This window comes from Notamacropus eugenii, chromosome 7, assembly GCF_028372415.1.
Source record: "Notamacropus eugenii isolate mMacEug1 chromosome 7, mMacEug1.pri_v2, whole genome shotgun sequence".
Taxonomy (NCBI): domain Eukaryota; kingdom Metazoa; phylum Chordata; class Mammalia; order Diprotodontia; family Macropodidae; genus Notamacropus; species Notamacropus eugenii.
Genome location: NC_092878.1, coordinates 33,322,583 through 33,335,017, shown reverse-complemented (window position 1 = coordinate 33,335,017; position 12,435 = coordinate 33,322,583). Strand labels below are relative to the sequence as shown.

The following is a 12,435-nucleotide window of genomic DNA, read 5'->3' as shown; positions in this document are numbered from 1 at the left end:
ACACAATACGCACACACAGGCACACACATACAGACACACACACAAATTGTGTTCATCTTTCACTGCTGAAGAACACCATGCCATCACTTCTCTAAGTGATAACATGACTTACACTTGACATTGTTTGGAGTGAGGGAGGGCTGTGCAGTGTCACCAGCCTCACCAGCCTCATTCTTCTCCATAGTCATCTGAATCCAGTGAACAGATATTCATCATGATGATTGGAAATGACCCAGGTTACACTGGGAAACCTTGGCCCCAACAGACCCAGGTCTTTGCAGTAACTCACTTAGGGTAAAGTAAAGCTTATTCATTGAATAGGCCTGTTTAAGAAGTAGCCAGGGCATGGCCCCGTTGATGAGGCAAAGAAAAAGAAAGACATCAGGCTGGGAGGGAAATAGCAACAGTTACCCTTGATAATCACTCCAGAAGAACCCTTAGGCAGGGGCCCAGTGATGTCTGAGCTTCAGGGTGCAGTCGGTCTAAAGTTTTGGCAGAGTAGAGTAGAGGAGAGGACATGACAGGACAGGACAGGACAGGATAGGACAGAACAGAAGAGGAAGAGAAGAAACGAATCTGGGCAGTAAAACCCATGTCAACCGGCCGTTCAAATTTATGTTCCTTTGGAGAGGAGAAGGAAGGGGAGGGGGAACCAGACCTGAGAGGAAGAGCTGAGTTATCCAGCTCACTGGGTCCTCATTCAGGCAGCTGCGTCTACTGACAACGTTGTGTTTGTCCCACATTGCCAATGATGACCAACCACACCATCAGGGAAATGATAAAACAGGTAGTATAAAACAGAGAGTGGCTTGGAAATCAGATCACCCTCCTCTCATATGTGGCTGGGGACACAGAATTCAGTAAACACTAAGGATGTGGATTCAGATTAGGATCCACTCATCATGTGAGTATAGAGGTATTATACAAAAACATAGGCATTTAAAGAAACATATATATTAAAATATATATTTCTAATATACATACAAATGTACATACACATGTAAACAGATCAAATCACACAATAGACACACACACAGGCACACACACCCACACAAATTGTGTTTGTCCTTCACTCCCTTAGAAGACCATGCCTTCAGAGAAATGATATTAGATATAGTATAAAAAAGAGAACTGCTTGGAGATCAGATTACCCTCCTCTCATTTTGATAGGTATGTGTCTTTTACATTTTTCCAAAGAAGTCTTTTGAAAGATATAAAGACTTCGAAGTAGAAATATATGGTGTACTATGCTTTATGTGTGTATGTATATACTTGGACATATTTATACACATACACACATATATACATACATATATAAATATATAAATTTATTCATACATATGCAAATATATACATATATTGATTATACTCACATATGCACACATAGATAATATGACTATGGAACCTATAAAACTGGAAGTTGCTACAAGTTGAGATCTCCTAATTGTGGCTTTGATGGCTACGTATGTCTTAGCTTTTTCCAAAGTAGCATTACAAATTGTATAAAGACTTATAAGTAGAAGTATATGATGCATTCTCATTTATCTGGAAAATAAAGAAAGCTAAAAGTTTTACCCTGTTAAAAGAGAAAAATGCAAATCCAAGACCAATGCTTTGCCAATAGAATGATGACATTTCAAAAAAAAATGGTTACTCAATGTTGACATCACTGCTCTGCTTTTACAATGTTAACATTTTAAAGCAATGGTTGTTGAGTGATGATAACAAGTATCAATAATCAGGAAATGTGCAGTGATTTCAACTCAAATAAATTCACCAGACATATGGTGTTTGCCTTATGTGTGACTGGGGATAGAGAAATGAGCAAAACAGCGAGGATCTGGATTGAAATTATGTTATACAATTTGTGCTAATGTAAAGGTGTAAACAAAATTACATAAAAGTATATAATATTATGACACATATGATGTTATAATGTATCAATACACATCCATATACACATAAAAATACCCAATCACACACACACAAACACACAAATAATTAATGGTAATGTTAAACAGGGAGCTGCTTGGAGGTCACATCTCCCACCTGTTATTTCCATGGCTACCTCTCTTACCTTTTTCGATCATACTCTTACAAGTGATATAGAGAATTGTAAGTGGAAATATATGATGTAATATGATTTATCTAGAAGATAAATTCCAAAGTTTTTAACCCCTCTGGTAAAACAGAAAAAGGCAAGTTCAAGACAAACAATGGAAAGATTCTGAGTCTGATATTCATTGTATTTTTAAGAAAATTAAATACAAAATAAGACGAGAAAAAATTCAAATACTAAAAGTAAAATAAAACAAAATGATGGAAAAAAATGATGGTCAATGTGCACCCCAGAACTTAACAAGAGATTCAAAATATATTGCAATAAATTTCTATTTGACAAAAAAGTATATCACACATATTTCTCATTGTGTTGGCATTTACATAACCTCCCTTTGTATGCTTACAAGTTTTCTTTTGTTGTCTGCTGTACAGGTTTTATTTCATCTTTTTCTCCTTACTCCCCATCCCACACCAAAGAAGGCTACAAATAAATAGAGAGAGATATAAATATATATAAATAGGTATAAGTTCTTACTCTGAAACCGTACTTTTACAGCATTCCTTTCTTTCTCTGTGTTGTATGTCATGTTTTTGTTTTCTGGTAAATGTTACAGTAATTTGAATGAAATATGTACCCATCCAACCTCTACCAGTAATTCAACTTAAGGATACTTAAGAGGAATATCTTTCTTTAGTGTGTGTCATTTTACGATGTTCTTTCTTGAGTTCTTTAAATAGTTTGCGCACAGCTTACACATTTTACAGAATGAATGGGGAGTACTTTTCACAGTTTTTATATTACACAGATTGTGAAAACTTTTTAATATTTAGTTCCCATGAAAACAGATTTTTTTTGTCCCCACTTGCATAGTTTCCAAAATTCTCTTGGGCCTTTCTTTGGTGAATATTTCCATACATACTTAGCCATTAGAATTTTATCTTAGAGTTGTGTTACTTAAAAAGTTTTTATTTTTGAAAATTGTCAAGAGTCAGAGTTATCCTGAAGGACTGACCAAAGCAGGCCAAGGTCATCCAGAGGGTGAGAAAGGGGGATTGGCAGGGCCTCCCCCTCCCTGGCTTCTTCATGTTTTCTTACTGCTTATTTCTTGAGGACAGCTGCAGTGTTATCTAGGAAAGGATGTGTGCATTCTGCAGCTTGGGATCATGGAACTTCGGAAAATGTTTTGTCTTGGGACTAACTTTCCCCGGGAACTACTGAATCCACATGAGATGTATTGATATGTTTGCCTATATGAAGTCTTGCTGAGCTACAATGAACTAGTTATGTACAGACTGTACAGGCTCAGCCAGCCCTTGCTGCTGCCATGCCTCCGATCAGCCAGTTGCTGGCAGAAAATCTTTTATTTTCATTAAAAAAACCAATTATATTTTCCTTAGAAGAAATCCATATTGTCAGCATTATAAAAACAACTACTCTTGTGAATATCACATTTACCCAAAAGCCCGAAGTCTTTTAAGTTCAGATGCTAGTTTCATTTACTTGCCTTATATAATCATTGATATTTATATTCTTTATAAGGGATTATTTCAAAACTTTTTTCACTTATTTTCCCTGAACTTACAGCGAAGGAATACAGTTAGTAACAGATGGACATTTTCAGTTAAGGTGCTAATGTTTAAGTCATTTCATGCCCTGATTTGGTCTACTCTGTGCACTTCAAAACTGATATAATCATTGAGGACACCGTTCAGAATTACAAAAGTACATTTCAATATATGGATATATAATGTTATTTTGTACTATTACAACAGTTATTCATATAACTGGCGCTATTACACAACTGATACTGATTCCTCAAGATTATTTATTTTTTCTTTTTCAGTTGCCTTTCAATCTATGATAACAGGCAGCAATATTGGGAAACAAATCGTTCATGTTTCTGAATAAAAATCCCTGTCCTTTCATTGGATTACACTTGAACAAGAACATCAAATATATTTCTTTTCAACTTTAACAAGAGAGATTTCAAAATATGTTAATCGATTTAAAAGATTAATTAACCTAACTTTTATTTTGTCTCATTATATTTCATGATCTGCAGCACCCGTGATAGCTTCTTAGAAGCCTGCAACTTAATATACTCTACATATAATGAATTATACAGTAAGAAAAGGTCACCATGATCCATTTTTCATTTTCTTTCAAGAGCTAGCATTATGTTTCATGGTTGATTTTAGTACTATTTTTAATACTCAGAATAAAATAAGAGTTGAGAAATTACTTTGTTCTAGAACCTTTTGGACATCCCTCTCAGGCAACTTTTTTATTCAGCTCTAATTACTGGCTTTTGCATCTAGTGGGAACAAAGTTCTTGCTACTTTATAACATTATCATTTAAACTTCCTGAAAAAGTCAACCTTGACCTTATTCAGATTGCTAAATTGTGTTTTGTGTTAAAGAAGATAAACTCAAGGCTTAAAGTACTTTAAGAACTGTATAAAGATCTAATTGGAGCATAAATAAAGATACTTTCCTTTTAAGCCTGATTTTATGTTTCATAATAATTGCATCTCACTAAGTGTACCTTACCTGGGCCATTAAGAAGTTTAGGGGACCCACATTTTGTCTATACTGTCATAAAAAAAAAAAGAAAAAAGAAAAAACTCTGACAATGCAGATAGACTTTTAATTTGTAGAAAATGTTAAACTGCATTTAAACATAAGATCAATGGGAAAAAGATATTTGAATTAATTTTAGACTCAGATTTATGACACTAATTCCTCTGCTATATCTCTTTAGCAATCATCTTGAACTGGGAGGTTTCTAAAGTGTTTTAAAATTAGGAATAGTATAGGATATTATAAATACTTATTCTTTGGTAACTTTTGGGAACAAGACTCACAATTGCATCTGTGGATAACAGAGCTTATATTTTTAATCTATGGTAAACTCAAGCTAAGGTTTTGTGGTTTGGCTACAAGTCACTCAAAAACTATCTAGTACCTTCTTTAAAAACAAATGAAATAACAGGTATTAAGAATAAAGGGAAAGAAATATTTATGTTTTCTTTCACCTTTCCACTATAGTTTGAAAAGAAGTAAAAGGGCTTTTGGAAGGGGGAAGAATTTTCATACTAATGTCTGTAAAATGGTATATACAGTGGTATACACAAGTCTTTATGTAATACCCACATAAATCTGTATCTAATCCATTAAAAAATTTTAAAAATTGAAAATAGCTAATTAAAATAATTATAGGTATACAGGTGTGACATTGGTCTCCACACTGCCCAAATACCTGGTGCCAGTCGTCCGAGAAGGAGGGCGGCCCCGTCGTCCTCTGCCGCGAGGTGTGACGGGACTCTTTCCTCCCTGTCTGATGCCAAGGCCGGCATCGCCATCCTCCTCACACACCGATGCCCCTATCTGAGTGACCCCTTTTCTAGCGCTGCAGAACAAAGGCAAGTTAGTCGGAGGGCACCTATTAGGGAATTCTCATGCCAGGCTGCAGGCCTGGTCAACACGTACCAGCCCCTAATTCAGTGATAAGCTAGCGTATGAGTCACATCTCAATCATGAAATGGAAGGGAGTAAAAACAGAAAGGAGGAAAACAGTGAGCTTTATTCTTGTCTATGATGAAGCTAAATGCCTCCTAATCAATCTTCTGAGCACAAGCTTCAAACTCAGCAAACCTCCTTCTATTTGTCTTGCCTTCCTGTCCACGACAGAATCTGCATTAGAAAGTAAAGAACCCGTGTGAAGTCATCACCCCAAACCTGTTTTACTTCTCATAAAAGCAAAAGACTTTGGAAGTGAGAAAGGCAGCATGGTGCAGTGGGAAAGCTCTGGATCTGGCATCAGAAAATCTGGGTTTGAATTCTCGCTCTGCTACTTACTATCTGTATGAACTTGGGTAAAGAACCTAATTTCTCAGGCCTCAGTTTCTTCATCTGAAAAATGAGTGGTTTGAACTCTATACTCTTAAGGTCCCTTCCATCTACATCTCTATGATTCTATGGTTTCCAAGGCAGTTCCTAAGAAGCAGGGAAAGAGTCACAGGAATAGCACACCCCCATCATGTCCATCATATTCCTAATATTCACATACCTCCTATGATTTGCTACTAGGAGCCCATCAGGGTCTCTGGCCTATGAAGGAAGGTACTTTGCCAGCAGAATGAGAGTGACAGGCTCACACTGATCCTCCAGCAGTATCTTAACTGATCAGCTAAAAGTACCCTAAAGAAGCAACACCTACTGTAACAACCCAAAAGCAAGGGAGGAAAAGAGAACTCATTTAGTCTGGGGCAAGGGGGTGCTGAGCGCTGGCGAAAATCTTCCGAACTCTCTTTCTGCCATTCCCATCATTCCCCTTTCCATAAGTTACATCAGCCTCCTCATCCCACACTAAGCCCATGTCCCTACCTCTGGATACAATATCTGCACCTCAGTTTTCCTGGGCCTCCACGTGTGCTGGGTAAGGCAAAATCTGCAGATTCTGTTGCACTTGTTTTCCCTTTGCCAAGACCAGCTCCCTTCCCTGAGCTGCTACTGCTTTGTGCAACTGAGAGGCCACTGCTTGCCCCACTTGACATCCGGTTCAAGCTGGATGCCTTCGAGGAAAAAGAGCTGATGTCCCCCAGGTCTCCTGAGGAGCCGCCTGTCTGTGATGGAGAGACTTCAGTCTCACACTCTTGACACTCCACCACTGGTTCCTCAGCCTCCTGGAAGGAAAAAGGAGAAAACAAAGTTGAGGAATGATATTAAGACAGTGCATTTCAACTGACAAATTAGGTTAAAATGAGTGACACCAAAACTTAAAAATGGCAAAAAAGATTCAGATTATAAAACTGGGTTTTAGTCTAAGATCACAAGGACTCTTTTTAAAAAGAAGAGGATTTAAAAAGAGAGGGTTCTGGGAAGATGGCAAAATAGGTCAGAAAACTTTTGGCTCTCCAAATTTCCTCCACAAAAAAGGACAGAAGATCACTTGATAGCAGCAGAAATAAAGACGGGATGTAAAGCAATTATTCTTCTAAGATAATTTTTTTTAATTTTCTTTTTAAAAATTTTTTAAATTAATTTTAAATTTTCTACATTCACTTCCGTAAGTTTTAAATTTTCTTCACTTTCTTCCCTTCCTCTCTCTCTGTAATACGACATGGGCTCTACATATCCATTCCTATTAAACCTGTTTTCACAACAGGCATGTTGTATAGAAGAATTAGAATAAATGGGAGGAACCATGAGAAAGAAAAAAACAAAACAAAAGAGAGCAAATAGTCTGCTTCCATCTGCATTCAGACTCCATCACTCTTTCTCTGGATGTGGCAGCACTTTCCATCACGAGTCTTTGGGAGTTGTCTTAGGTCCCTGGCATTGCTGAGAAGAGCCAAGTCTGTCAAGGTCAGTCATCACACATTGTTGCTGTTACTGTGCACAACGTTCTCCTGGTTCTGCTCCCCTCACTCAGCACCAGTTCCTGTAAGTTTTTCCAGGTTTTTCTGAAGTCCTCCTATTCATTATTTCTTATAGCACAGTAGTATTCCATTACATTCATCTACCACAACTTGTTCAGCCATTGCCCAATTGATGGACATCCCCCCAAGGTCCAGTTCCTGGTCACCACAAAAAGAAGTGCTATAAATATTTTTGTACATTTTCCCTTTTTTGTGATCTCTTTGGGATATAGACCTATTAGCGGTATTGCTGGATCAAAGGTATACACGTTTGTGTAGCCCTTTGGGCATAGTTCCAAATTGCTCTCCAGAATGGTTGGATCAGCTCACAGCTCCACCAACAATGAATTACTATTCCAACTCTCCCACATTTTCTCCAACATTTATCATCTTCCTGTTTTGTCATGTTAGCCAATCTGATAGGTGTGATGTTGTGTCTCAGAGCTGTTTGGATTTGCATCTCTCTGATCAATAGTGACTTAGAGCACTTTTTCATACGACTATAAATAGCTTTAATTTCTTCCTCTGAAAACTGCCTGTTCATATCTTTTGACCATTTATCTATTGGGGAATGATATGTTCTTATAATTAGACTCAGTTCTCTGTATATTTTAGAAATAAGGCCTTTATCAGAGACACTAGTTGTAAAAATTCTTTCCCAGTTTTCTGCTTCCCTTCTAATCCTGGTTGCATTGGCTCTGTTTGTGCGATCTCCTAAGACAATTTGAGAAGACCCCTGGAAAGACCCAACCTCCAGGAGCAGAGGTCCCACCTAAGTAAAGCGCACATCTCCAGGCCAACTACACAGAAATTCACAAACAAGTCCTGGGCGCAGCTGGGCTAAGAAGTAGCCCCAGTTTTAGAAACTTTCATCTTAAGACCTGTTCTGGCGTGGGGTGGGGGTGTCTGAAAGCTGAATAGGACCTTAAAGGACCTACTACTGCCAAGGGACACCAAGCACAGCTGTGCTGACCAGATGTGTCCCAGACTGGCTGCAAGGAGGAGGAGCTAGCACACACCTAGTGACTGCAGTAGCAAGGGGCAGGGACCCTGTTGGCTGTGGGCACTTGCAGGACAGCAGAATACCTGGCTTCAGTTCCAGGGCAGAAATGACAGCTATAGTTTACAGCCACCCGAGGAACCAGAGGGAGCAAAATCATGTGTGGCTTAGGAGTGGAGAGAAGAGCTCTAGGGTGGGTCCCATGTAACAGTAGGAAAGATCCGAGGCTTGGGGCAGCATTCCCTGTACCTTGGGACTAGAACGTGATTGCACTGACAGCGGCTAACAACAAAATAAAACAATCAATAAATGAATGAAATAAGTAAAGAAAGGAGAAAGAACTCAAGCACAGATGATTACAATGGGGATAGAGAAGATCTGGGTTACTATTGAGAAGAAGATAATGGAGCTAAAAAAGCCACTCCTATTTTAATGAGAAACGTCAAATGGTCCCAAAAAAAGAGTTCTTGGAAGAACTTAAAAAAGGACTTTTTTTAAAAATCAAATAAGAGAGATTTTAACAAGATAATAACAAAACTGCTGTTTGTTTCTGTCCACTTCTGAACTTGTTTCTTTCTGTGTATCGCTCTGATGTTTCTCCCCGTATCTCACACCTTCTCCCACTTCTCAAAGTAAGTGTTCCAAAGCCCCTCGTTGGAACAAATAAGTACAACCAAGGAAACCTAGCCATCACACTAGCCACCCCTGATCCTTCACCTCTAGTTCATCCCTCCTCTACAAGCAGCATGAGGCACACTCACCATTAGTCTTCTGAAGTCATGATCAATCTCTGCATTGATCAGAATCCTTCAGTCACTCCAAGCTGCCCTCCTGGGTGTTGTTGGAGCTACTGTGATACCCACTCTCCTACTTCTGCTCATTTTATTTTGATTCAGTTCATTCAAATCACCCCAAGTTTCTCTGAAGTCTTCACATTGGTAATTTCTTATGGGTGATAATATTTCATTAAACCCATACAAGAATTTGAGCAAATGGCTAGCAGTCGAATCATTAGTAATATCAAATGGTGGAAGGGAATGTACAGTTTGGTGATTTTTGGTTACAGTTCCTTGTCTACAAGCTCCTGTTTCCCTTTTGTCTTTAGGACAAAATGTAAACTCTTCTCTTAAGCACTTAAATCCCTTTAAACTTGGCACCAACCTAGTTTTTCAGGTTTTTTATGTGTTATCCCCCCTTTATATATTCAGTGGGTCAGCCAAACTGACCTTACTATTTCCATATGTGACATTCCGTATGACATCTATTTACCTCTGACCAGAACACACAACACCTCTGTCCTTCCACTTCCTAGGTGTCCCTAGATTCCTTCAAAGTTTGGCTCAAGCACTAATTCTTACACAAGGCTTTTCATGATTCTCTCCAGTTACTAGTGCCTTTCTATGCCCCTCACCTCCAACTATCATGACTATTATTTTATAAAGAAGTTTAATTAATGTAAACTAATTGCTACGAGAACAAAAGATGCCAGAAAGTCCCTTAGTCAGGGAACACTTCACTCACTTTACTGCCTAGGAGAGAGAGACAGAGAGAGAGAGAGAGAGAGAGAGAGAGAGAGAGAGAGAGAGAGAGAGAGAGAGATCGCAAATGAAAACGAATGAAAGAGAAAGGGAGGGCACAACCAAAGGCAACTCTAATCTAAATCATAAACTCATTGTAAAATCTTATCAAAAGGATTATGGATGATTACAAGTAGTTTCACATCATAAAGCAGAAACAGTCAAAAGTCATTCCAATCATGTCTAAGGTTGAAAATTGAAGAAAACAAGCAGAAGAAAAAAATGAAAAACAATCTGCAAGGATTTTTATACCAAACTTTCTATCATCAAAGCAGCAGAGTCTTAGACTTAACTCCTTAGTATCACAATCCCAAACATGCTCATAGGGAAGACACGGATGGAACTAAAGAGGACAAAGATGGACACGCACCTGAAATAGACCAAGTGCACACAGAAGACACAGTCACGTGCAAGAGTCAAGGAGATTCTAAGGTGTGGAGAAATCAATTCACAGGGTGTATATTTAAGTGAAGGTATCAAAGATGTGGGGAAAAATCTTGACCCTTATTACTATCAAATAAAAAAGACTAATTTAATCCTCTCACTTTACAAATGAGGCCCAGAGACGTGAAATGACCTCCCCAGGTCGGCAGAGGGAGCTGGCGGCAGAGCCAGGGTCTAGGCGCGCCTCAGGGCTCCTTCCATCACCCCCTGATTCTCTCCCTTCACGTAAACAGAACAAAACAAGTACCAGACAATATAAAAGTAACTGATAAACACCCTTTCAACATGAGAAAAATGTTAAACATCCTCTGCTGAAAAAGGTATATTAAAAAAATACACACAGTACAAGTTTTGTTTTGTGAAATGCAAAATCCTTTATTTTGCTGTCCTGCAATCCATACCTCAAATCTTGCTAGGTAAAATATAGCTAGAAGTTGCAAAAAACTTGCATATGGCAAACAACACTGAACTTGGAATCAGAAGACCTAAGCTTGAGCCCCACCCCCGTGGACTCACCCTTGAATCTAACCCTCCTCGTGTGTAAAATGGAGACGATCATCTTTAAACTAGTCAGTTTATTGCTATAAGCAGCAGCAATACTCTAAGTATTACTGGATGTTAGAAATACAGTTTTCAAGCCAAAAGATAAAACGTTAAAATAATTACTGACTATAAGAATAATTCAAAGAATATGAAACAGGGTATTATTTTAATTAGTGCAACCATTAACAATATTATTCATCAAAATACATATGTATCAGTGACAATCTGCTCTGAGGAGCCCTGGACCAGGACATTTAAGCAAAAACACCAGGCTACAGATCAGGTTCCATCGATCAAAATTTATATTCCTTTGGGCAGAGCACCCACCAGTAAGCGTATGATTCCCTATGTGGATGAAGGAAAGAGGGAGAGAAGGAAGGAAAGAAGGAAGGAAGCTGCATTGTTCAACTGGAACTGGCCAGTTGAGTCCCTGGCTCCAGAGGAAAAGAGTGGGGCTGGTGACTTTGCATAGCCCTGATTCACTTAAATCCAAGTCATGATCTCACCTCCTCATGTCATGATCCTCTTTGGGAATGAAGGACAAACAACAAGGATCTCAACAGCTTCATTTATCTGGTAAATGACTAACAGCAGCAACAGTACACCAATACCTTAAATAAGAATTTTCTGGTGTGTGACTTTACAGAGAATATGCGGCAGCTCCTCACATTAGTTTCCAACAGTGGTGAGCACTGGCAGTAACAGATCCCTATTTAAAAAACTGCATAAGGTAGCTTCATTCTCCAAGAGGATGCACACTCCTCCAAATGCCCACTAGGGGAAGTTGAAGAAATCCTGCTGCATTGGACAGAACATCTGAAATGGAACCTCAGCTCTGCCACTTATTACCTGTGTCCTTGGCAAGTCATGTAACCAATCTCACTGTACCTCAGTTTCCCTATCTAAAAGATGAAGGGACCTCTAAGTTTCCTTGTTTAAGGCAAGACAACAGGGACAAGTTTACTCTGTGATCACTAAGGGGAATTAAAATGATAGAAGAGTGTGTCCTTTGGCTGCTCATATGACACAAGTCTTCAATGGCCTCTAAGGTGAGTCAAAAAGGTCTTCAATAATTCCTGTTGTTTTCTTACCTATGACAACCTTCTTTATCTATTATCTAGTAAGGAAATGTTACTATAAGGGCTTCTACCTCTACTCTTAAGATGTACAAGGATTAATATTTCCATTTTACAGATGAGGAAATGAGGCTTAGAGCTAAGAGATGACTTGTACAAGATAACACAACTGGTGAGTATTGGAGCTGGAACGCAAACCCAGGTCTTTTGACTCCAAGTTCAATGTTACTTACATCTTACCCTACGGGCCCTTCCTGAGACTCCAATATACATGTTTTCTGGGGCAGGTATGGGGAGAAGGAATGAATCATCT

The 12,435-nt window shown here is 38.6% G+C and overlaps 1 protein-coding gene across 1 annotated transcript in view; it reads right to left on the bottom strand.

Moving 5' to 3' along the window:
* Positions 1 to 2,225: 2,225 nt before the first annotated feature.
* LOC140513777 (TP53-binding protein 1-like) overlaps positions 2,226 to 12,435 on the bottom strand; it is a 115,339-nt gene continuing 105,129 nt past the window's right edge. Inside the window, exons 17-18 of the mRNA XM_072623780.1 lie at positions 6,449 to 6,747; positions 2,226 to 5,471 (exon numbers count right to left, since the gene is read on the bottom strand). Of these exons, the coding sequence (XP_072479881.1) occupies positions 5,276 to 5,471; positions 6,449 to 6,747 (495 nt within the window). The 3' untranslated portion in view covers positions 2,226 to 5,275. The remainder of the gene's footprint in view (positions 5,472 to 6,448; positions 6,748 to 12,435) is intronic.